This window comes from Barbus barbus (assembly GCF_936440315.1).
Source record: "Barbus barbus genome assembly, chromosome: 44".
NCBI lineage: Eukaryota > Metazoa > Chordata > Actinopteri > Cypriniformes > Cyprinidae > Barbus > Barbus barbus.
The window spans coordinates 22,369,245-22,396,927 of record NC_136722.1 but is presented as its reverse complement, the minus strand read 5'-3'; the positions used below and the strand labels follow the sequence as shown (position 1 = coordinate 22,396,927).

The 27,683-nt window shown below is 35.0% G+C and overlaps 1 protein-coding gene across 1 annotated transcript; it reads right to left on the bottom strand.

The window, feature by feature from the left end:
- Positions 1–581: 581 nt before the first annotated feature.
- On the bottom strand, positions 582–27,661 carry LOC306863682 (coiled-coil domain-containing protein 178-like; the record flags this gene model as incomplete). The annotated part of the gene is made up of 17 exons (XM_079407183.1): positions 582–1,995; positions 7,873–8,007; positions 12,125–12,274; positions 17,853–18,012; positions 18,098–18,243; positions 18,649–18,762; positions 19,179–19,340; positions 19,491–19,553; positions 19,962–20,145; positions 22,615–22,751; positions 23,684–23,786; positions 24,405–24,547; positions 25,451–25,671; positions 26,339–26,542; positions 27,014–27,078; positions 27,275–27,330; positions 27,542–27,661. 17 exons carry the CDS (start codon positions 27,659–27,661, stop codon positions 1,840–1,842), a joined length of 2,319 nt encoding a protein of 772 aa, XP_079263309.1. The 3' UTR covers positions 582–1,839.
- Between the last annotated feature and the right edge of the window lie 22 nt (positions 27,662–27,683).

Below are 27,683 nucleotides of genomic sequence, written 5' to 3'. Positions count from 1 at the left end.
TGTGTTACTTTGTGATGTACAGCCGTAACAGAATAAGATTCGAATTCCTAACAACTCGTTTAGGCGATTGCGAGCCGACTCTATTTTTTGATAGACAATAACTATATATCGTGCACTATATAACTTTGCAGAACGTTTATGTTCACATACTGCTACATGACACACTGCATGAAAGGTAATATTCGAAAAGGCATAATAGGGGCACTTTAAGAGTTCCTGATTGGTTCATTAGTGGTTCAAATTAAAACCTTTATTTTCAAAAGTATATTTAGAAGTTTAAAAAGTAAGTTTAGACTGTTTAATGTGTTCCATTGCCATGACTTTGACCGATTTTGGGTTATCAAAAAATAAATAAATGATGCATTAACTGAATATAAAAATAAAATAATAATAATAAAGAAAAAAATATATAAATTATATATAAACTACACTTATTTGATTTCATCTACTTTTACAAGGCCCTTACTCCATTTCTCATTTTTTAGTTTAAATGCAAAAATAACTAACTAAACTAACTAAAAAATATAGACATATTTAAAAAATATAATAATATAAAATGACAACAAAAAACACAACAAAATGGAAACAGAAAATATAAAAATATAATTCAAAATTAAAAACAAATTAATTAAAATCAATTACACTAATAATAATGATTAATACAGCATTTATTAGTCTTCGTCAATGTTCTTAATGTTAACATCTTTTAAAAAATATATTAGTAAATGTTGAACTTAGATTTACAAAATTAGAAAATTAGATTGACAAATGCATGCATTGTTCATTGTTAGTCCATGTTAACTACCTAAGACTGTATTGTAAAATTTAACCCAACAACCTAACAGATAATCCTTATTATACCAAATATTCCAAAAAGGATGTCACTTTCTGATGTCTTTGCTTGACTATAATAGTTACGGTCAATCGTAACTGACATTTCATTAATCATTTAGTTATTTGACATCTCACCAGAGGAGGCACGACAAGACACGAGGGTAAAAGAAATAAATAAGTAAAAAAGTTAAAAGGCGCATATACCAAAACATCAAAATGAGAACTCATTTTTGTAAATGAAACCTATTTGTCGATAGAGCACATCAGTCTTATGAAGCGGGGTAAATTAGAAGGCTTGCGTTTCCGTGGGGTTGTGCAGAATGCCAGTGGGTAGCGTTCACACAACATCCCTCTGTGCATACTATTTACCCCTGGATTGCTTCAGGCTAATGTCTCAATAATTTTCCCTCTTTTTTTTTTTCGCAGGTCCTTCCCACAAAGGACTTGACTAATGATCCATGGACAAAATGAAGCATTCAAATTTATTCATTAATCATTCATCTCCAGCTCATTGAAAATGCTAAACTTCCACAAAATTAAGATTGAATATTGAAAAGTGATTGAGGGAGACAGCTCTCGGAGGAGACAGGAAAAGAGAGGATAAACAAGCAAGAAAGGAGGGAAAAAAATGACAAAGGACGCCGAGCGAGAGGCGGTCGAGACCAACCCCAGCCTGGTTAGGGTTACGAAGGTATACTATCCGCTAGTTAAGGTCAGAGGGGTTTAAGTAAGTGTAATTAGATCCAAGAATCTAGAGAAGCGTAGAATTTCTGTCAACACAGCCCCCTAATTATTCTCTTTTCCAATTAATGGTGACATAGATTAATTATCTGATGAGGCAAAGCCAATTGCAATCATTCACCCCGCTAAAATTAGATCATTCCTGACAGTAGCATGAAAGTCACCTGCTTCATTGTTATGGATTGGGCCGTGAGCGTCGGACAGGGGAGAGAGTGAAGCATGCTGGGGGTTTAAGTAAGTTGTCTGGCGCAGGTGAGCGTCCAATTACTCCGCTATCTGAACTGTAGGCGTCTTCCTGCTCCATCCGTCGGCATCTGCGAAGGGTCTGTTTGCTTGCTGCGGGACATGGCTGCTAGTTGAGTCATCTGTCAGCGAGAGCAGGAACTCAGAGAGGCGCTGGATTGCATTTGACAACTCCTCCTGTTTAAATAGGCAAGCAAATGGAATCAATGAGTGCTGGCTAATTCACTACAAAAACCTGCAGTGGAGCCAGAGCCCGCAACAGATCGACATCCAGGTTCCCTGCGTATATAGGAAAGGCCGGTATAGCTGGTCAACGGCGTATGTTGTGTAAACTAACCAGCTAGGCTTTCTTGGTGGCACTAGTGCTAGTCTAGCATTTCCATTCAATTCCATTCGAATATCTAAACACAACAGATCAAAAGTTTGGGGGTCAGTACGATTTGGGATGCATTAAATTGATCGAAATTGACAGTAAAGACGTTTGGAATGTTACAAAATATTTCAGTTTCAAAAAATGCTGTTCTTTTGAACTATTCATGAAAGAATCCTGAAAAAAAGTTTCAGTTTCCCCAAAAATATGATGCAGCATAACTGTTTTCAACATTGATAATAATGTTGAATGAAAGCATATAAGACTAAAAAAGTTTTTATTTCCACTTGACTTTCTAGTCAATTTCACAATTAATCACAATTTCAGTCAAAACATAAAGACTGAAAATGCATAAAACATACTTCAATAATGTTATATTTACAACTCTGAAAAATCATTTTAACAGTGTAAAATTATTTCTGAAGGATCATGTGACACTGAAGACTGAAGTAATGGCTGCTGAAAATTCATCTTTACATCATAGGAATCAATTTAATTTCCAACTGTATTCAAATTTATATTATATTTTATAATGTAAAAATATTTCACAATATTTTTACTGTATTTTTGATAAAATAAATGAAGTCATGGTGAGCAGAAGAGACTTCTTTCAAAAACAAAAAAGAGCCCAAACTTTTTGTATATAATGTTCTAAAAACATAAAATAAATTAGCCTACATTTTGCTCTGTCCAGGTACAAAGATACTTTTGAATGGTCGTCATTGAAGAAAAATGTTTAGTTATGGCATTTTACAAGTCAAACTTTCCTGAATGGTAAGAGCGACACTGACAATTGAGACACTTTTAGTTCGTAAGACATAAGATTGAGAAAGACAAAACAAAGAAAGACGGTGTGTGCCACACTCCTGGTGAACTGCGCACATGGGTTCAGTGCATGCCTGTTTTAAAAAACCTCAGCAACCAGTTTTTCTATTAAACTGCCTTGCACTGTCAACCAGCTTGGGAACTGAGCTGGCCTAGCCATGCAGAAATTTTCTGACTAACAATTATATCAGAAACAAGATCTTGGATTACGGTCCCCTGAGGGCAGCGCAGTGGGCGTTTGCTCCAATTATTACTGGCCATTCACAACTCTCCACACTGCTCTCTGTTGTTAGCAATTGTCAATTATGCTATCCCTGGTGTAAACTTGCATAACCCGGAACTGAGTGCCCAATCTTGTAGTGGCGTTTCGAGATGACAGGCTTGCACGCTTTCTTTATTTCATTTTACTCTTCCCCCTATCTCTATACTTCAGTAGAGTTGCTTGGAAGCAGTCATTTGTTTCTCAGGAAGACACAGGGACAAATCAGTGGAACTAGTTTTCGCAATCCGCAACCTTCAGGTTCCTCATGAATAGATGGGTGGACAACTTTTGCTTGTGGTATCTTATAAGAAAAAAATGTTCGGACAGAATGGGCATAGATGAAAAGCCTTTGCACACAGGGCAATGAAATATTTGTGATGGTTTAATATGATTAAAAGGATCATGAAATAGGAAATTTACCCATTACAATAAAAACATACTGCAAGTTTCATGCCTCAAAAATAACTCCCCACTTTAAAGTTAAGAGATTGTTTTCCACTCTTCTGAAACACCAGGATTTGAAATTGCCTCATTTGTGACGTCATGATTTTCCTCTGTTCAACAATGGATGTAGACGACCTGCACTTCTAAAAACTGCATATCCTTCCAAAAGATCAATCTATTAGAAATGCATAGTCAAAGTTTATTTTTAACGACATACCTGAGCGATGTTTCCGTTGATCTATTTTTTCAAGAAAATTTTACTTTTCAAAATGCAAAAAAAAAAAACTAGAATCATATGCTAACCTCAAGAAACACAATATAAAGATCTAAAAATGCATTTAATTTTTAAAGTAGAGTGAATTCAGATAAATTAGGACACATTTTGCCATTGAGATGAGTGGGAAAATGACCCAATTATACGGAATTAACTATATCTTTTTACTCCAAATGTATATAAAACTGACTAAATGACAAACTTAAGAATGGTGAATAATCTTGAAAAGCAAGCAAAAGAGAAAGAAACTTCAATGACTTGTTGGTGTAAAAACGTGTCCATTTTCAACCATGCAAAAATAAAGCACAATTATTGTTTGTGTTGTGATAGCCATTGAGAGATTATAAGTGAGAGTTATTTTCTTCCATGGGCCCAAGAGGACCTCTTGTCACAGGGCCCGGGACAACATTCCCACATGTCCCCCTGACAACGGACATGAATATATTAGTGACTTGAAGTGTTATTGAAAGCTTGGCACGCAATGGAAACATGACTAGAAAACTTATATGACCAGGAAATAGCTGTCAGAGGCACAACCAAAGATGGCTACCAAAAAAGTTGTGTGCAATCCAGAAAGAAAATCCTCAATCAGAGATGGAGACAGAGATTTAGCCCACTTTTCTCTTCAGTAATCTCTTTCTTTGATGAAATATTTTCTAGATTTCTGTCATTTAGTCAAATTGCATATCTAATAAGCTCATAATGTAATGAGGGGGCCCCTGACCCTGTCTGTCTTGTCTCCGCAACCCCCATGCCCCATATATCAGTGGCTGTTTGGCCATTGTATAGCAGTGTGCTGCACAATACAAAGACAACAGCAAGCTGTTACAAACTAGACTTTTTAATATCACAGGTTTATTTATGCCCAAACCTTTAACATCTAAGGTTAGCAACTTCATGACTCCCGTAGTTTTGGGTCATTGTGGCGCTTTATTGCTTTTCCTTGCTATACTCTGATTTTACAATGTAAAGTCTCCTCTACACAATGCTAGTCTGTGTCTGGGGGAGGAGATCAACGCAGAGCTGTGACAAAGTTTAGAGTAAGGCTGCTCCTTTTGTCCTTCACACTCGGAGGAGCTTGAAGAACTCCTCGGCTTCATGCTCCATTCACCAGCCTGACTTCCAGAGCTGGCCTCCCCTGACTGAGCCACAAACACACCGCCGCTCACCTCATTATAAGCGTGCATAGCACACCTTCCACTGAGACCAAATGCCTTTTGTGTTAGAGCATCCAAACATTGCGTTTACATTATTCCAGTATACAAAATCGTGTTAAATGCAATGCTAATTTTAATCATTATTTAAATATCATTTTAATGACCATTCATTTGTGCATGCATTACACACTTGCACAATTCTTTTCTTGTCTACATTATATCTGTGTGTGCTAGATGGACACTTGTCTCTATGTTTTTTCAGCACCTTACGCCATGATCGCCACATTTTTAAAGGGGTCATGACACCATGATTTTTTTAATTATTTTAATATGTTCCTTGAGGTTTACTTAGGGCTGGGCGATAAATCGGTAACGATAATTATTGTGCGATATAAATTTATAAATATAAATGATAAAAACATGGGTTTGATAAATGTTCGATATAATGTTTATGCGGCAAAGGCAGAACGAAAGAGCGCTAGTCATTTGAAGCACTCCACTCGGACTGTTTATCTGCTCGGATCAAAGTTCAAATGGCAGAGCGCCGCAAGCTCACTACAGCAGATGCTGTATCATGTGAGCACTAAACAGCACTGTGAGATGCAGTGCGAAGCACTTCGTAGTTCAGCGAAATCTGATTATATTACCTAAAATGTATAATGTAACAGATTACGTTACTGACTACAATTTTTGTCATGTAATCTGGAATCAGTAACGGATTACAATTTGTAAGTAATCTACCCAGCTCTGGCTATGCAATATCACGTTCATTATCGCAGGCGATTCATCTGCGATTATGAGCACGAATTGCGTAGCATGCCAGAGAACTACGGCTCTGTGTAGTAAATGCGCTCCATCTGAATGCACGTGATGGAGATTTATTACTAATCACAGAACCGCAGATTGTCATTGCATGCTTATGACAATCGCATGCAATATATCGTGCAGCATTAAGAAGGATGTTTTAAGCAATGAAACTTGCAGGATATTTTAATGGTATAAAGATCTCTTATATGCCAAAAGATCAAGGCAAAACCCCTCTAAGACGTCATAAGCGAATGGCCCATTTATACAGACAAACTTTTTTTGTGTGATTTGACACTTTATGAGTGATCTTAATGCTGTATTATAGTGGTTAAAATTATACAATTTATTGAGGCATTATCCAATGCAGAGAGTGGGGTGGCAGATAAAATGGTGATATGTATGTTACGCAGTGACGGTGCTACACCGGGTCTAGGGGGGGTATAGCCCCGTCAGAATTTTGAATACCACCGGTTTAGCCCCCCCAATAAGGTGACCAGATGTCCCGTTTTTCCCGGGACAGTCCACTATTTTTAGTGTCCCGTGAAAACAGCCTAATCAAAGGCAGCCAAGCTCGTCGTAGAACAAAATTACCATCCAGTCCACAATTCGTTATCGATTCACTTGCAGTAAGTGAAGCCGGGAAAGGCGGAATCACTCTGAACGACACAATTGATGCGCCGCGCGCCCACACGATCAGTTCTCCTTGCGCTTGAATTGGCAAATACACAAACAGACAGTTGTCAAAATGTCCATCGTGAGGACTATCTCATGGAAATACAGTCATTTATGGCTTAAGTTAACGTAAACAGGTGAGCGAGACCCGGATATGTGTCAGTAGGCCTATATTATATTCGTTTAATGTTGTAGTAGTGTTCGTTTAATGTTTAATTTAAGTGTAAAGTACGCACAGTTCTGATAATACATACATCTGAATTGTTTTGATAATGCTGAGTGCATGGTTGCTGTTTATTTTGTTGAATATGCCTATTCTTTGGCCAAATACAATTTTAAACTATACTTCTGTTAAATGTGGTGTGTACCATAGCTGCTTTTATAAATTATTATTATTTTTTAATGAATATCGATTATTTTCTTATCACTCCCACATATTGGTCTAGCCCCCTTTTAGCCCCGGTAGAGAAAAACTTCTGGCACCCCATGCCTGATGTTATGAGAACTAAATGAGATATACGCTGAAATTACACAAAGATTTTAACACAATATTTACTTGATATTTACAGGTACTGCAAACATTTGATATTAGAAAATAAATGATCCATTAACAAGGCTAAATTTAAAGAATGTTAATTCTTCTGTCTAAGCCAAACTTACGATAATCTCAAAATGGCCAAATGTCTTCCGATATATAATTTCAAATTCAACTTCATGTCAGTCCAAACTCATATGACTTCCTTTCTTTTGTGGAACACAAAAGGAGATGTTTTAAAAAATGCTCACACTATTCACGCTCCCATGCAATGAAAGTAGACGGGGACCATCTGCTGTCAAGTTCCACAAAAGCCATAAAAGAATCATAAACGTAGTCCATGTGCGCAGTATTTCATATCTGAAGCCATAGAATAGCTTTTTATGAGTCACAAGCTAAAATGTAAGTCATTCATTGAAAGTGTATTTGACAGCCATGGTCACCATTCACTTTCATTGTATGGCAATGTGTACACTCTACCAAACAACTCCTTTTAGTTTTTTTATGGAAAGGGTGAGTAAATAATGACCAAACTTTAATTTTTAAGTGAAATATTCCTTAAAGGTTAACCGTCTTAACCTCGACGAGCATTAACCTGAGTGGGACCCATTGTAGTATATAGTGCAATACTTACAAATAGTGTTGTACGTGAGTGTGTGTGTGTGTGTGTGTGTGTGTGTGTTTGTGGGGGTACTAAAGAGCCCATACCTGGAGGGCTTTCATTTTCTGGTTGTTCTGGTTGGAGAGGGTCTGGAAGCGGGCCAGCTCTGCCTGGCTGTAGACGCTGCGGTGTTTGAAGTATTTTAGCATGGCTTTGTGCATCCTCTTCTGCAACAAAGAAAGCTGGGGAAGAAAGAAAGAAAGAGGGAGAGAGAGAGAGAGAAAGAGAGGGGGAATTGGTAAGGCAGGAGAGGAAATTAATGGCAGTGTTCAAGAAGAATGATGGAGGGGAATAGAGAAAGCAGTCAATAGCCCATTCTGCAGTACACGGGGCTGACAGGAATTTCACAGTCTCTTGCTCTCCCTGCCCACTCATGTGCACTGGGCGGAAACCAGTCACATCTGGCTGCCAGGATGGGGGGTTAATTTTCTCTAAATGCTTCAGCGGTTTTGTTCTAGCTCAGGCAAACTCGGTGACTGCAAAGCTGATGAGTAAAATATTTCGACTTCACTCACTTTAACTTTATACCAATCCCCTCCAGACATATTTTACACATACACAAAAAGTCATGAACCCCCTGCCGCAACGAGAAATTATTCTGAGTATACTGGAAAAAAAGAAAAACAAATGAGAGAGAGAGTGTGTGTGTTTGTGTGTGTGTGAGAGAGAGAGATTAGAGAAGGAAGAAAGAAAGAAAGAAAGCATGCTGCTCTCTTTATTATTTGTGCAGTTTTCCAGAAAAAAAGGGGGTTTCAATTCAGAGGGATGTCGTCCCTTGTTTCGCCCCATCTCTTCTCTCTTCCTTTAAGCTTATCATTGCTTGGCAATGTGTTCTTCAGAGCATGAAAAAACTAAAGCGAATTAGCTCAGCCTTTAACTGAACGAGTACAAAAAATGTCCTTTATGGAGCTGTGTCAAAACCTGTACTATCCTATTAATGCTACAAGTAACAATAGTTACAATATACTGTAGAAAGATATCGTCGTATAAAACGATATCAGAAAGACGCCAGGCAAAGTAATGCGAGATACTATCCTCATCCGTGCTTTCTGTTGTCTGTACAGTCTCTGTGCTCGTATAACAACTCGACTTGGCATGTCGGAGATGTCTACAATGCAATTTCTGTTAGGCCTTAAGGGTTACCTTTTGTTTACAAGCACTAAAGTGATTCTGGATGTTTAGGTAGGCCCATGGGTTGTACATTTTACCACTGCAAGGGGGCGCTCTAGCTCTCCTATTCAGACTAAACTGGCAAATCCAACTAAACTGGCAAAATGCCACTGTATATGTTAACCTGTATTATATATAAAAGTGTTCTGTTGATGTTAAGGACATAATTGCAGTGTCCATTATAGCAGTTATGCTAGACATACATTAGGAGCTACAGTCAACTGATAAAAGTGCAAAACAAAGAAGTTTGTCAGCATAACCAAAGGACGCCACATAAAACCACATAAATAATTAAACGCTATCTGTCACAAGCACATTAATGCAGATATTTAGACTCATTTATAGCATTTTTTAAGCTGTAAAAAAAATAAAAATTGCAATTTAACTAGCACTTTAGTACAGAATAAAACAGCATGTTTTATATATTTATATATGTTAAATATAATGGCAATTATGAAAACAACTGTATTAGGTTTCATTGCATTGCACTCTACTCATTGACCTATTTAATATATTATATTTTTGCCATATAATTAAAAGAGTCAGTAAGTATTTTTATACTTGTTTTATTTTCTGTTGGGCTTTTTTTTTTATCTAACTGGGGCAATGAAGTAAATTCTAATTCTAATGCATATAAATTGCATACTGAAGTAATCAGATTTAGCAAGTCGTCACTAATATATAGCCACATAAACAGTGCTTGAAAATACCATCTGAATCTATTTCTCGTGATAAATGTGGTGCCACAATTTCATACATATGGAGCAGGTGTTTTAATAGACATCTGATAAATATATATTCTATTCAAACTATTCATAATAGACACCTATACATACTCGGCATGGCATGGAAAACCTTTCAAAAATGGTAAGCCGTCATAAGAATCCATATTAAATTGAGTGCCTATGCGTCCTTACAGATACGTATGGAACTTTAAGAAGAGCTTGTCGTAAACCTTTAAGAGATGCAACTACATCTGCTCTGAAGGAGAGAAAGCCGTACCAGACTGAAAATAAACAACAAACTGTAAAAAGGCTGAATACTGAGTAAAAGAAAATCAGGCTTTGATCATGAGCGTGGAGAATCCCGTCCACAGGATTTGCCTTTTGCATGCATTTCTCACTTGATAACATTCATGTAGTTAGATGAGGAGTTGTACGAGTATTAGTCTTTTGGGGAACAAACAATGTGTCTTGCTCTTCATTAGAGTTTTACCATCAGCACTAGAATAACAAATCATATTAAAATGATCTACAGCTCAAAAAAATGCTATATACTTAAAGTGACAGATTATGTCTAGATCAGTATAACTAGTAATAATCTCAAGCAACAACAATGGTACTATTACAATAACGATGTGTGGACTAATGTCACAGAGACACTAAACTTTAAAGCTGAAGTGTGCAATTTTTTTTGTTTAAATACTTTCTCCAATCTTAGCATAATATGCAGACAACTGTAAGTAAGCCATTTATAGATCGATTGTTACAAAAAATATAAACATTGCTCTCAAATTAGTGTTTTGAAAGAATAAAATCCCCATGAACGAGTTTTGTTTTGAGACTAAACAAGGCTCCCTGAATAAACTGAAGGAACAAGGGATTACATTCATGAACAAACTGAACAAATCTCACATTTTGTAAGGACGTTATTGAAACTCAGATTTAATTTTGGCTTGTTTTTATAGCTTGATAAAATTAAAAAAATTTAAGCTTTATTTATTAAAAAATAAGAAGAATTATAGATCTGCTTTATAATCATTAGTGGGGAAAAATATTAAATAATAATGTAACCTACAGAAAGAACAAACTAAACAAATCAGTGAATAAACAAATGTTCTTTATGAAGATAATTTTTTTAAAAGAATTACATAGAGAGATTAATCAAAAATCACTACCCACTCAAAAAAATAATTAGGGCTAAATTTAAGATGGATTACAAAGTTTTAACATCAACAACTATTAAACTATGTGATGCATATTTGTCAGTCAGACATACATAAATTAAGCAGGTAAGAAACAGGTATGATTTCTATTTGCATTTTATTTAAATAATCATATTTTCAAAAAGCATTTATTCAAATTGCTTAGAATCAGCATCGATCTATTTATTGTAAAAAAATAAATAAATACATTTAAATGCATTCAGTTAAAATGCGGCCAGCTGTGGAACAAGCAATTTTCAATTAGTTAAAATATATGAGATATTAGATTTATTCAAGCTTAATATATAAACCTGGTTATTGTGTATTTAAAACACATTGACTTTATTAGTATTATCACTGAAATCTTACCAGTTCCATTTATGTATGACTGACAAATATGCATCGCACTAACGTTATTCGTTTTCTATACTGCGCAATCCAAAAGGAAGGAAATTTTATATGCAATTTAAATACTTAAGCCTAAATATTTTTGAGTGCACTAATTCCTGTTTGTGCATCGCAACCAAACTATGTTCCATCAATAGCAAATGAGGGAAACCTGTTCGAACACAGTCATTATTTTTTACATGGCATAGAAATTACAGCAGCACCTGAAAACATGTTTACATTGATAAGTGTTTGTTGCTATACCAAAATGCACAGCCAAAAACACACTTATATAATGTTGTTTGGAAATGACTAATGCACTGCACTCCATAGGTATACACTACACTTGCACACTGCAGCGTTGATGAATACCAGCAAAACCACCCATCCTTTAGTGATGGACGTACATGTCATATTAGCATTTTCCCAAACGTTCCTGAGATGCTGGTTCTTGAGAGCGTTTGCATCTGCTATGTGCCTGTTTCCACTCGCTGCCATGTGAGATGGAATAAACACACGTGCACAGCAGAGCAACGCTGTCATGAAGCTTATCTCATCATGATTAGATTACTGCAGTGGCCTCCTAGCTGACTGCCCAACTAAAACCAACCACCTATGACAGGCTGCGTGGAGCACGCGAGCGTACGCTAGTCCGCACAGACCTCTCTCTCATCACTATTTTGCATGCCTGCTGTCTATCTCTGATGACAAAGATAGACAACCACATCATTCACACATGCAGAAAATAGCCTTGATGTATACACACATACAGAAGGAGGCGCAGAGAAAGTAATGTGTTTGTGGTAAATGAGAGTTACCTGCTTGTGATCTTGGATGTAGGCCTCTGCTCTGTTTCTTCTGTCAAAAACATAAACGGCTTCTTGTCTGGCAATCATCAGAGCTTTCTGCAGCTCGTGATACTCCTGCACTAACTTCAGATTGTCTTTTAGGGCTTCCTGTAGATGAACCTGGAACAGATTTGCACAGGATGCTCTCCATCAGCTTCTGAGAGACTCTAACATGTATATTACAAAGAATGAACTGTGAGCCCTATTTAAAGAAATGACACAAACACACTTGAGTCATCCCAAACCTACATGGCTTTCAAATTATTTCAAGAAGAGATTCTGAAGATGTACTTTTCCATGCAATTACAATGAATCAGGACTGAAGCTTCATTAAAGGAAACACAAAAGCTGATTAAATAACTTGCGCACTATATTTCAACTGTTCTGAAGTCATACGACAGCTTTTTGTGCGAGGAACAGACCAAAATTTAAGTTATTCACTGATAATCTTGCTCTCCAGTGGGCTGTTAACCTCTGTCACCGGATCATTGAGTCAGTGAGTTGAACTTGAGAACTGGATTAGTCCGATTCATGAACAAATCATTCAGTTTTGTGAACCGGATCAACTGATTCATTAAAAACAGCCGATTCAAAAGAACGATTAGATCATGACTAGACATTGCAACTTTCATCATGAACTCACATGAATGAACCAAAGACACTTAAATGTATGTTTATTTCCCACTTTTTATAATACACCGTAAAAAAAAAAAGTTTCACAAAAAAAAAGAAAAAAAAAAGTCTTTCTGCTTCAAAATTTTGCTTTTAATTCAATGTGTTACTTGCTGTTTCTTTGTAATTGTGAAATTTACGAGCAATGAATCTTGTTTCTACACCATTTTTTCCCATTTTACTTCCATAGTACTTCTGCATTATTTGAACTACCCACAGACTGATTTCCCATTTACCTTTGGCAGACCTTTTATCCAAAGAGACTACTTCAATCATTTTATCAATATACACAATCCCTGGGAATCAAACCCACAACCTTGCACACTCATTTCACATTTCACTTTGGGACCAGTTGGTGGACGGTAATTGCAAAAATGCTGATGAAATTACAGTAGTTTGGTGAAAGACAGCATTTGAATTAGGTTTTATTTTTAGCTTTCATTTCTTTTAATATTTATTATAATTTTAGCAATTTTACTGTGCTTTTATCATTTTCATTAGTCTTTATTTTTTAAATATTACTAAATAGTTTGAATTATTTTTATTTCATTTTCAGTTTTTATTTATTTCAAGTTAGTAATTTTAGGTCTTCAACTTAACTACTCAAGGCAACATTTTTTTTTTATTCATGTATTTTTAAGTTTTCATATTAGTTGAAATTTTAGCTTTATTTAAATTATAAAAAATGTTTTAAATAGTTTCAGTTTTAGTTAACGATAATAATCCTGCACAAAAGACACTTATTTCGATATTTTGTGCATGCAGTGCAGTAACTTTCATGCATTTTTCAGTGTTGCTTAGGTGTTTTCATATTTTGCATGTTTATTTGCATTTCTTTTTGCATTTTGCATGTTTTACGCTAAAACAATTCCCCTTCGAATGCATTAACTCTAGTAATCATACAGCGCTTGAGGACGTATGTAAACAAATTACAATAAATAAGTGTCTGATTTGCTTGTCTCCACAATCTCCACAACCCTGCGTCAGCACGTGGAGAGAGAGCTATGGAAAGAAAGATGGAGAGAGAAAGAGAAGAACATTTTCTTCTCTACCTGAGAATAAGGAATAATGAAGTGTGTCTGGGCAGTAAAACGACCCAGCGCTAAACTGATGAGTTTAACCCAGCACCGAGAGTGGCAGTAAACATGACAAATGCCGGCTATTGATTTAAAGCTTAATTACTGCATGCAGTGCTGACAAAACCCGTCTGATGCACCTCTGAAATGTAAATGGGACAAATTACACTTCATTGGCCATAAGAAACTGATGGTGTCTGCACTTTGCATCCTACTGCTTTTCTACTCACTGAGCGTCTGACTTCATCAAGTAAACAAGCTACATGAGAATATGATGAGGGGAGAGAAAAAAACCCCAATTCAGCTTGTGAAGAAGTCACAGCGGAGTGTGTCCGTAAGTGCAAGTTACATTTAACGCATCTCGACTGATCATGTAAGAAAATGCACAACTGTTTAAAATGGTTACAAATGTTGCGAGGTTATAATCCGTGCTGCTGTACAGTAAGTCAATGCAAAAAAAAACAAAAAAACTGTAAACTTGTAAACACATGTGTAAGTGTAATTTGACATTGACCTTAATGGAGCGAGCAATGCAAAGGTCATGGTATTGATTCCCAAGAAATACACATGCAGATGAAATGGTTGCTTTGGATAAAAGCATCTGCCAAGTGCAGACAGATGGGAATAATCAAGATACATTTATTGATTTGAATGTTATTTAAATAAATTCTAAAATAAAGGAAAGGTCTATAATCTGAAAATCAACCTATGAGTACCATTATATATATATATATATATATATATATATATATATATATATATATATATATATATATATATATATATATATGTGTGTGTGTGTGTGTGCAAATTCAATTTATTTTTCTTATTTTTTTGATGAACATTTTCATATTTTAAGCATAAACCTTACAAAATTTTTCTTATATGTAAGTCTGTTTCTACCTCAGGCAAAAAAAAAAAATTTTTTTAAATGAAACAGGTAATTGTGAGAGAGATTTTGAAATAACAAATGGTAATTTTATGAGATACAGTTTGAGTACATGAAATAAAATTTAAATTAGGCAAAATAACGTATGAAATTCCAATTGTGAAAATTGAAGTTTCGCAATATTACAAAGTTGCAATTCAAAAAAAAAAAAAAAAAAAACTTAACTATGAGATATATGGTTTTATTTTTAATGTTCACTTCCATAATAATCATGCCTTTAATGAACAAATCAAGAAAAAATCTGTGTATCCAAAAAACAAAAAGCCTTTTTCTAATAAGAGTGTCCCTCTCGTCTAAAACACATGACGCTGTGGTCGTCATCCGGTGTTGTGCGTCACTATCCATATTTCCTATGTTCATTAACATCTCATGACTGTGACGTCTCAACGATGCGCCTCAGGTCAATCGAAGGCACTCTGACACAGTCTCTCTTTGTTGGAAATGTTAAAATTCGAATAATTTCTGTTGGGCGATGAATCTTTGTGTTGCTTTATTGTTTCCTGTGAGAACTGTAAAGAGACTCTCTGCTCTGCTGCACTGCAGCAAGTTAATGGCAGACTGGCTCTATGAGGGAGGACTTTTAATTCGGCTCCTGTCTCGCACCAACAACTTGTTTGGAGTTTGCTGCTTCTGCGCGCATGGCGGATTAAGCCCCATTGCCTTTTCTTGTTTTGAACTAATGCATTCTTGATCACCGTTTAATGAAACTATATACCACATGGCGATTTCACATTAGATAAGCCATGTGAGACTTTCATCAGGCGCCGGGCTCTGACTGAGGCCATAATCCCGAAACTCAACTCCCCCAATAAATAGCTTTTCCCTCCGAAAATGAAGTGATAATACGTGGGTTTCATGCAAAACATAACATATTATCTCTGACAAAAAATTATAAGAGCTTTCATCAAATTATTGGAGGAAATGTTAGTAGAGGTGTGATACTGAGTGGCGGATATTCTGGAGCAAAGGTGCAATTTCCTTACTTGAAACATTAGGGATTTCAACAGTGGATATCAGAAGACACATAAACAGACAATATTAATGTACTGACAAGAGTTTAAAAAAATTAACACTTGTTCGTATGTACAACTTTAGGAATGAAATTGCGGAAATCTTTATGAATTCAAACGAATTCAAGACACAAACCTATAGGGGGACATTTGGTCCAAGAAAGACGTTTAATTGCAAATTTATTTATAAATGAAATACAGGTGGGACTAATTCATTTGTACTATTTATATGGATCTATCTATCTATCTATGGCGTCATTCCATGAAATCATTGCCTTTTCCACTTGGAAAAATTGAAGTTTAATCAATATTTTTTAAACATCCATGAAATGAAGACACCTTAAAATGACAAGAAATTGTATTGTGCCATCTCAGGCTACGTAATTTATTATTTTATGACTATTTTCTACCTCACGTTTTGATATTTCTGTCAACCCTGTTATGGACAAAAGCGTTACTAGATACTATAGTTTAATTAGAACTCATATGCCACTGAATGATATAGGCATTAGCTCAATAATAAACCGAGGGTGACCTATAAAAGGTTTGAATTTTACACAGACAATCTTTAAAAACAGGGTCAAACCTAATCAATGTCATCCCAGTTACCCACATGTCAAAACCTGTTACTCTAAAAGGTAACAGGTTGACAGTAACAGGTTTGATGATTTCAAACAAATTTGCTAATTGCTTACTAATAGTCAAGTTCACAAAAGCACATATTGTACACTTTGAAAGGAGTTTACTTGTAGATATTGATTATATTAGAAATAATTGTTTAAATTTATATTTTAAAAATGGTAAATTAAAAAATGGACATTGCATGATGACCCCCCCCCCCCCATAAATCATCAAAAACAGAACATTATAGAGGAGTGAGAGAAACATGCTTGTGTTTTAAGCATTGAAATCCTGGTTGAGAGATGATGTAACTCCTAGAAATGATGTCACTTGAATGTACATTGTTTTACAAGGCTTTTTGATGAGGGTAACAGGGCTGACATGAAGTCAGGGGACACCAATAAAATGATTTATATTTTATAGAAAAAATGCATACTTATGCCAAAAACAATGCTTAACAATGAGACTATATTTAGAACAATATGCAAATGTGATTTTTATATCATTTTGCAAATTAAAAGTCCTGCTGAAACAGAAAAATCATAGTGAGGGACAGGCCAAAAACCTTAAATTCGTGGAATGACCCTTATCTGTCTATCTATAAAATGACTACCCACTGCTCTGGGTGTGTGTTTACAGTGTGTGTGTGTTCACTGCTGTGTGTGTGCACTTTGGATGGGTAAATGCAGAGCACAAATTCTGAGTATGGGTCACCATACTTGGTCGTATGTCACGTCACTTTCACTTTCACTTTCACTTTCACACACACACACACACACACACACATTAAAATATACTCATGAATAGCATAAATTCAATAGCCTCTGAACCCTAAATGATTCATAACGTTTGTACATCTTTAAAGTTGTTCATACATAAAACAGTTAGCATTTTTGTCAGCAATTAATAATGTAGAAAATATATGTACGCTAGAATCACATTTATTGTGCTTATAACTGCAGATATTATTAGCACAAAGCTGCTGTCAACCCAACCAATGAACTAACAGTAGATAATACCAGACAAAAGGCTTTTTGTTGTATATGTTTTGTTCTCGCTGTCTTGAAATGTATCATTTGGTATCATTGGGTATTCCATAAAAATGCATCATCATACAAAGGAAATCTAAATATTTATAAAGGTAATTTCAGCTTGAATGGTGATTGGAGCACATCAAATCCCCTAACCTATCAAATGCACTCATGCTCGTTCGGCTTCAGCTGATCTGTTTTCTGATATGTAAAGAAAACATTTGTTAACCTGGATTATAAGTATTTAAATAGCAAAGCTGGTCTAGGATCAGCCTGTATAGGAAGCCCTGACAAACTAATCTTGACATAAATGTAAATATGAAAGAAAGGGTTCTTAACCTCTGTGTCCTTCATGACAGCCTGGCGTTGAGTGAACAGTGCTGAGTGAATCTGTGCGTGATGAGACTTCCTCTGTTTCCAGGAAGCTATATCCCTGTGCACGTAACCCATCACTACTGTGGCTGTCCCATGTTTGAACGCCATAGTGTCTGACAAACCCCTGAAACAGACAACAAATAAAAACAAGCTTGGAAGTCTAATATATATTATGGTCAGACATATATATTATGAACAGTATTTCTTACTGTAGCTCTGCAATAAGATGTGGCATAGTGCTGATGGTTTGCTCCATCGTGTCTGATTCTTGCTTTAACTCTTTTGACTTCAGGTCAAGCTCCTTGATCCGCTTTGAAATCTCCTCATACCTCAATGCCACCAAACTAAGGCTTTCCTAATAACAAATAACATACTGTGATAAAAGGAATTCTTTTATCACTTACAAGTTTAAGCTTTTTCACTGAAATCTGCAATTTTGTTGTATATGAAAGACATTTAGGTAACACTTTAGTATAGGAACCAATTCTCACTATTAACTAATTGCTTATTTGCATGCCAGTTATTAACATATCAGCTGTTTATTAGAACTTCTAAAGCACATATTCTGCATGACCATATTCTACATACCTAATCTTAACAACTACCTTACTAACTATTAATAAGTAATAAATTAGGAGTTTATTGAGCCAAAAGTCATAGTTAATGGTTTGTTAATGGCAAGAATTGGACCGCAAAATAAAGTGTGACTGACATTTATAACTCATACTGTAATATAAATCAAATATAATTTCATTTTCACCTTCACAGAATTAAAACATTCCTGATAGTGTTTCTTTTTCTTCTCAAAATCATCAGAGAGGCTTCTGTGCGCAGTGTGCATGTCACTTAGTTTGGCTTTTAAGTTTTCAATTGTCTGAGAAAAAAAAAGAATGAATATAAAAAAGAGAAAATACATACGTATGCAACTTGTAACTTTAGCCACGTTTACTTAACTCAGTAATAACTTGACTGGACCTTACAGTCAATATGAATCAACCCTATTTACTTTCTGAATAAATTACTTTGCCCTATTCATCAGTGTTCATCACTAAAATGTAAAAACTTTCTCAACCTTTGAAATAATTTTTCTCTTCCTCTCATGTAACAAAAGCCACACAGGCGGGCAAATAATGAATACAATATTTTAAGATGAATATTCTTTTTTTTCCGGTTTCATCTCATGGGGAGGTGCTTTTCAGATTAAGAGTATTAAGAGTTACTTTGAAATTATACAATACTTGAAAGATGATTTTTACAGGAAACCAGTGATATTTACTCTATCAGATTTACCTCAGATTTCTCTTTATATATCTGTCTCAGTTGCTCCACCTCATTCTCCAGTTGAGCGGCTGTAGACAAAGCGTCTTCATACTTTTTCTGCAGATCAACTTTCTCCCTCTCGCAGTCTGTTTGTTCACGGTTATATTCGTCTGCCTCTGCGTCCCTATTACTCTGAACATATCAATCCCAAACATTAACAGACACAGAAAATCTACACACAAACTAGTGCAACACTGGCATTGCTTCATCAGTTATGATCATTTTATTTATTCATTTATTTAATCATATAAAGATGTATTCATCAGGAACATCTGGTTTTACCTCGAGAATATCTAAGGTGGTCATTTCAGTCATTATCTGGCTCTTCATTTTGTCTATCTCTTTCTGCCCCCAAAAAGAAAAGACATCAAAATCACTTGATTAGGAAGCAAAACTTGGCAAACAAGACAAAAACAAAATCCAAAGCAGCTCAGAAATGACTACAGTATAATTCCCTATAAACATGTTTTCTTTATTGAGACCAATAAAAACATTCAACTGTAATCAACCAATACTGCTAAATACTTGCAGTGATGACACAAAAGAACCATTTTTGGTTCCCAAAAGAACCTTTCAGTGAACAGTTTTTTTTCTTAATTTAAAGAACATTTTAATAGACTTAAAGAACCATATTCACTACAAAGAAACTTTAGGAAGTGGAAAAGTTTCCATGGATATTATAGGTTCTTACTCGTTGAGTAACTTTGCTCATAAACTCATCTGTAAATCTGAACGGGGCAGGTGTCCTCTTACCCTATTCTTCAGCTCCTCCAGAAAGGTTTGGCGTTCTTGACAGTCCAGCTTGGCTTTGGTGTCTGAGTGAACGGCAGAGACCTGGTCAAACTCAGCTTTGACCGGTTTCCACCGCTTCTCACTCAAACCGATCTTCAGCAGGACATGCTCACGATCCTTCAGTAGCTTTCTCACAGCCTGTTCACTGGAACAAAACGGCCACAAATAACATCATAAAGCACAGTCCGTCCCCCGAGATCCACATCACGATGTACTGCAGCCTGCTCACAAAAATGCTTGCACAGCATTCAGCAAATTTCACAACTGGAAATGAAAATGTTCTAAATACAGTATGTGACATCCAACTGATTACACAAGATGTGCCAAATCAAAGATTAATTACTGCGATATTTATGACACAATGCTTAAAGTTAAATTCAGAACGCATTACATTAACAACAAGCTGCCTGATTCTTGTAAAAACTCAAGCATTTACACAAAATTATATATATATATTATTTATTAGTGCTGTCAAACGATTAATCGCACCCAAAATAAGTGTTTGTTTACATAATATATGTGTACTGTGTATATTTATTATGTATAGATATATATATAAATAAATACACACACATGCATGTAAATATTTAAGAAAAATATGTTAAATGTATATATATTAAATATATTTACATATAAATTATATGAATATAAATATATACATGTAAATATTTTCAAAATATATCCTGTATGTGTGTGTATTTATATATACATAAAAATATACACAGTACACACGTTATGTATACAAAAACTTTGATCATTTTTAAATAGTTTTTTATGTTTTTAAATGAAATAAAAAATGTATAAATTAAAAACTTGGTAAATAACAAAATACAACTATGCATTTTAAATAAAATAATTGCATATAATTAGGCGTATAAAGTTCATGGCATTATCCATAAATTTCAATGTTTGATTTTCCACCTTATTTTTAACATAATATGTGTCAGCTGCTTCCAGTTGTTTTCATTTGACAAAAACAGCCCATTATGCTGATACTTGATACTGCAAACGGCTATTACCGTAATCATAAACATGCTAGTTAGTAGCATGAATTAGTTCTTTTTCTAGTTATTTACCTGTAGCAGCTAAACCTCGGCTTCTGAATCAGAAGTCTTGCACATTCACAGAAAATAGCTCACATCCACATTACAAAATAAGGTGGATAAGGTATTTTTTGCGTTCTAAATCATTGTGTTGGTTCATGCTGTGGTGCTGCTTCACAGCATTTTAATTTCAGAAGCAATGCGACACACACCTACACATTTTTAATGAAGTGGAATTAGAGTTGTTGCATGATTTCATGACATGATCTGCGGAACACAGATTCTGTTGATAATTAAAGAATCCAACACTCACACAACAGACCAATGAACCACAAGACATTTCCAGCACATTTCTCATAGTGTTGTCATATGAGTCTCCATCTCCAACATGGAATGTAATGCTGATCCATAAGTTCTATATCAAGTTGGGAAGAATCACCACTGTATATCCAGATTTTATTCCATATCATAGTTTTTCATAACGTGTAAAAGATTCAACTAAACGGTAATACATGAACAACACTATTGGCTTGTGTGCCAAAACATATGGTCTTCATAGATCTTATGGAGGCAACATCATTTGTTGTTGCCGTACCATGGACAATTTAGGGGAAGCAACAACAGTGGATTGTTTTTCATTTGGATCGATTTCATTTTCTGCAGTTCTATGAAAATTCTATTTGTCGTACTTCTTGTTGTCCGATAAAATTAGGTTATTGTGCTTGAAATCTGGACTGTATAGACTGTATAGTGAGTATAAGATGCTGTTGATTGCAGTTTACCACAATTCACCAATTTTTTAATATCATCAGGATTTTACAATAAAATACTACATTCAGAATTTTACTGTGAAATAAATGCAGACTATGCCATTTTCTGTCACAACATAAGTTACTGCAAAACACAGCAGACACAGCTTATCATTAGTGACAATCACTATTATACAGAAATATACTTTAAAGGGATATTTACCCCAAAATGAAAATTCTGTCATTAATTACTCACCGTCATCTTGTTCCAAACCCGTAAGATCTTCGCTCAACTTCGGAGCTCAAATTAAGATATTTTTGATGAAATCCGAGAGCTTTCTGAGCCTGCATAGACAGTAACGCAACTGACACATTCAAGGCCCAGAATGGTAAGGACAGCGATTTCTTCTCCACAAGTATCACAGTGCATGCGTGTGCATTCCTCTTTCTCTCATGAACGCGCATTGAAGACTGACACGGAAGAGAAGAAATTGTTGAATAAATTGTTTTCTTTGCGTTCAAAAAGTATTCTCGTGGCTTCATAAAATTAAGGTTGAACCACTGATGTCACATGGACTATTTTAACCATGTCCTTACTACCATTCTGGGTCTTGAATGCGGTAGTTGCACTGATGTCTATGCAGGCTCAGAAAGCTCTCGGATTTCATCAAACATATCTTAATTTGAGCTCCGAAGTTGAGCGAAGGTCTTACGGGTTTGGAATGATATGAGGGTGAGTAATTAATGACAGAATTTTCATATTTGGATGAACTATCCCTTTAAATGAAAAAATGTGTGATCTGAAGTTTATATGGGACAAACCTTTGGGAGATCTTTCTCTTGTAGTCTTCAATTTCCAGTATGCGCTCTTTGCTTTTGTCTCGCAGGGTCAATAAGTCATGTCGCTTTTGGCTTAAGTTTGCATCCAACACGGACACCTTTTCATCACCTTCAAGTTTCTGATAAACACAGTAATGCCCATTATATACCCATTTGTTTACTAGATATATGCTAATATGGACATTTCATAGCCAAGTGCTTGTTTGGAGGCTAAATTCAACCACATTCAGATGTTGTGCACAAAATGAAAGGCTTATTTTTAAGCATCTTTGCTTATATAAAGTTCCACTGATTGTTCTAACACATAAACATATTTCCAAATATTTCTTAATTCAAAACTATAACTGTCATATTTTTAACATTTCTGATAATTAAACATCATATAGCACCACCTATGGTCAAACCAAGTTTCTTTCTTGTGGAAAGTTTCTAAACTCCGTTGTGGCAGAACAACATCAAAAATGCACAAAATACAAATTTAAAAAGGAATAAACAAACTGCTAAAGAAACAAGTGAGCGCTCTGCGGCTCATTCACTCAAGCGTAGTGTAATTGTGAAATCAGGGCTTAGACAAAATGGAGGCTCTAAGAGAATAAACACGGCAGATTGGTGTAAGGAATCATGGGCCTTTCCTGCCCTCCAGAGGACGTGAGGGTTGACATCTCCAGCACGTCACATAATTTCACCTCTGATTTATATCATCTCAAATAACAGCCTGTTATACTTACAGATGTTTTTATTTGGTTTTGAAGCTGCATTACATCGTTCTTCGTCAACATCAGTTTAACTTCTCTATCATTTTTTTCAGCTTTTAATGTTCTGACCTAAAAAAAGGCAAGTGAAATTAATATTTAGCACAAAATCTCTTTCAGGGGACTAATTTTTAATAATAAAAAAGGAATTAATATGATTCCTAATGTCTTCATATTAGGCTATTTATACAGATTTAAATATCCCGTGAGCAAACTGGTAGGTGAATGTATTCGAAATAAAAACTGACTTCTTCATTTGCGTCTGTTTCCTGTCTCTCAAAATGATGTGTTTTTATCACCAAGGCTTTGATTTGGTCGTCTCTCAATGTTAGTTTTTCTATCGACTCTTTAATTTTTCTGTGAAACACCTCACACTGTGACTGCAGCTGCTGTAACTCACTCCTGTAAGCAGAGAAAGAGAAATCATGTCATTCCCCCGTAGTACACTTTACATGTCTATATACCGCTTCATACAGATGGAGGGAAGCAGCTGAATGACATCAGATCCTGTTAAAACATTGCTCAGGTTTGTTAGTATTTCATACATAGTTTAACCTAAAGGAAACTGTATTAGAATGTTCTGTTTGTTTTAATTTATTTATCTGCATAATGTCAATATGTGTTTTTTACAAGCAGAGGTTGGCTATATGTTAAGTATAATAGACTAATTCTAAAATCTATAAATCTAACATTAAAATTGATAAACATGTCCACAAGGCTTGTTTATCATTTGAGACATTTACAAAAATTTAATAATTTTGAGAAATAAAAGTGTAATGTAAATTTAGGTCATTATTAGTATGGCATACAATGTCTGGTGCAACCTTTAAATGAAGATTTACATCAGTAGAATGTGTTGATGTTATAATCTGGCTATACAGTGATGGACTGAAATTAAACTGTGAAGACGGAGAGAACAGCATTTTAGTGACACCTTCTGTCTGGATTGATATAACACGAGTGAACTGAAATAAAAATATAGGCCTGATGTCAGTATCCAGATGACAAAAAAGGACTTACTGCTTGTCACTCAGATGATTTCTGATCGTTTCCATTTCTTTGGACATTTCTCCTTTCCTAAGGTCTGCTCTGAATTCCTCATTTTTAAGCTCCTCCTGAAGACTCTTTATCTTCTGAGAGATGTTTGAAAATGTCTCACTGGCCTAGAGGAACATTTGTGGCAACGTCTTTATGAATTAATATAACAGTCAGACAATTTATCATGGCAACATGGCTCAATAGTAAAAATTGCATCCCAAAATAGACAATGAGCTCCAAGGTTATTTAGCAGTTTTACATGCTTCTGTAGAAGTCAGTACTATTTAGACTTAAAAAAAAAAAAAAAAATTCCTTTTAAATTTGTATTTATCTAAATGTGTAGGAAAACATTTCAAATTGATTGTATCTGATTATGATAATTAGGGACTTGCGTCATTACGTCAGTCTTGTTATTGTAAACCAAAAGTAAAATGATTAAAAACGTTTTAGTTCATTGAAAGCAGGAATAAAAATTAAATATTAAAATGAATATAAATATTAGGTGAAAACGTAAAATTAGGAAAATCAGAAATGTTGCTTTGGCAACTACCTAAAATGACTAAAACTGAAACAAAAACAAAATAAAGCTAAATAAGAAATATTAATAAAATAATAAAAATGAAAAAAAAAAAAATCACATAAAATTTATCAAACTTAAAATTTAATTTTAATCATTTTAATTCAAATAAAATTTTAATATAAAAATAAACTAATTAAAAATATAAGTTCTATAATAGTTTATATGAAATAATACTAAAATAACACAGAGGGTAGTTCATTCACAAAACAAAAGAACACTTTATAAAATTTTTAAATACTTCAGTTTAGCTTATTGATGAATCCTTTGAAAATCGAAAATAAACTGGAAAGAAAAAGTCCTCTGAAAAAAGTGGGTGGTCACTGTTGCACTCCTCTAGTACGTTCTGGACTTTTTTAGTTAGACCTACATCGCTTCTTCTCTTTGGTTTTGTCTTATTGAATTCAGGTCCTCTAAACAAGCCATCAAACAGGTTTGGCAGTAAACACACCTCGCTTTGTGCTGTTCGGATCTGCTTCATGATTTCACTCTCCAGCTGGAGTCTCTCGTGCACGAGCGGCCCGTGTTTCCTCATAAAATCGATATCCTCCTTCAGACGACGGTTCAGCACCTCCGTGTGGGTCAGCCTGTCTCTCACCTGCGGCAGCTGATCTCTCCTCATTTTCAGTTGCCATGTCAGCTCAGCGATGTCTGTGCTGCAAGCTTCATTCTCTGACCGTGCAAATGTAAGAAAGATAGATGCAAAAAGTCAAGGATGGATTATTTTTGTAAACAAACTTTTTTTTTAAATCTTGTAGCATAAGCTTAGTGGCATTAAGTCCATGTCTGTTAGCTTGAGGACATCTATATCCTTGTGTTCTCCTAAAAGTTGACAAAGTAATTTTTTAAAAAACATACATGCCTTGCTTTTTTTGGAAAATGGTCCAAAATATGGATGATCTGTTTCAGAGTCTGAGTCGTTTACAAATTTAGATTCATTAAAGGGTTAATTTAACCAAAGATTATACTTCTGTCATTATTTACTTGGTAATGATGGAAATACAGCTGATGGTAGCTGTTGGCTTCTGTTGTATGGGGAGAACATTCTATGAAAATCAATGGTTACCATCAACTATTTGATTACCAACATTCTTCAAAATATCTTCTTTTGTGCTCAATAGAAGAAAGAAACTCATTCAAGTTTGGAACAACTTAAGAGTGAGTCAATGATGACAATTTATCATTTATATTTAGCCATTTTTGTGTTTTTGATTACCTTGCTGAATATTTTTGTACTGTACTCTTTATTGCCACATTATTGAGTCTGAAGTAAAATGTTAGCGCTGGAAAAAAAAAGTTTGAGCATAAATTGCATGTTGTAATCAATATCCAGTCTGACCTTTCTGCATTGCTATAGGAAACTCATTCTGCTTCCAGAGACGGAGGCTGTCCAGTTTCTCTGAACGTTTCTTTGCTTTTTCCTTTTCTTCCCGTAGAGCGTTCTCTGCATCTCTCCGGTCCAACTCAAGACGCTCGATCAAACTTATCACCTCCATCAGGACGTCTGTGGTCTCCGTCCAGAGAGACGTCAACACTGCACTGTCTATTTACAAATGAAGAATTTATTATTATTATTATGCTATGATTGTTAACTAAAAGTCAAATTAAAACTAAAAATACTGAAATCATTTTTGTTAATTGAAATAAAGATGGAATAAAATAAAATGCAGATATTAAATGAAAAATTTAAAATTTTAACAAAAATTGTGAAATGTTCCCTGGTTAACTAGCTGAAGTCCTAAAATTACTAAAACTGAAATAACAAATTAAAGCTAAATTGAAATCAGAAACTAATAGAAAGCACAGCAAAATTATTAAAACTTCAACTAAAATAAAATGAGAACTGAAAATGTAAAAATCTTAATAATATTAATTAATATTATCATAGTATATATATATTATCTAAGTATAATACTTAGTGTTAAAGGTTTGTTAAAATCCCCCTCTATATAAAGAAAACTAAGTGCATATTATAATCAAAATATTACAAAGTTTCAACACTGTCCATCATTACCTTGTACATAAAGCCCCATGCCTTCAATACACAGCTCTGCATTTTTGGCATCAGCAGAAACACATCTAAACCACAAAGGAAAAATGTGTTATTTAATCTGCAAATTTGTAATAATTTTCTGATGATATGTTAGAGCCCACATACTATATAACAGGTAGAAACCCCTAAAAACTGCTGACCATACGAGCTATCTTACTGGAAAAATGGTTACACTGATGTACAGTATGTGATGTGGAAAATCTATATTGCTTTATGGCTCACTTCCAAATGATACTGTCGTTGTTTTCATGTGCAGGTTCATGCTGAGCATTATCACCCTAGAAGACAAGAGACATTCATTATTCATTCATTATGTAATATGAGAACAAAGAAAATAACATGCGATTCAACCCATGTAACTGTGAGCTCAATCTGGGTTTGATCTGTGTGGTCCTGGTTTTGATCTATGGCTTGAATTATTGTGGTTGAGTCTGGTCAGTGATGGTATAAAAATAATACAATCCATCTTCGGTTTATGTTTGATTCTACCTGTTGGCCCCAGTTTTCCAGTTTGGACTTCAGTTCCTGGATGTGAGACACTGCTTTCTTCACACATGGTGCTGGAGTGTTAACCAGAGCACAGCTGCGACGCCTGCTGGAGCTAACCATCTCTCCTTGCTCTGAAACATAC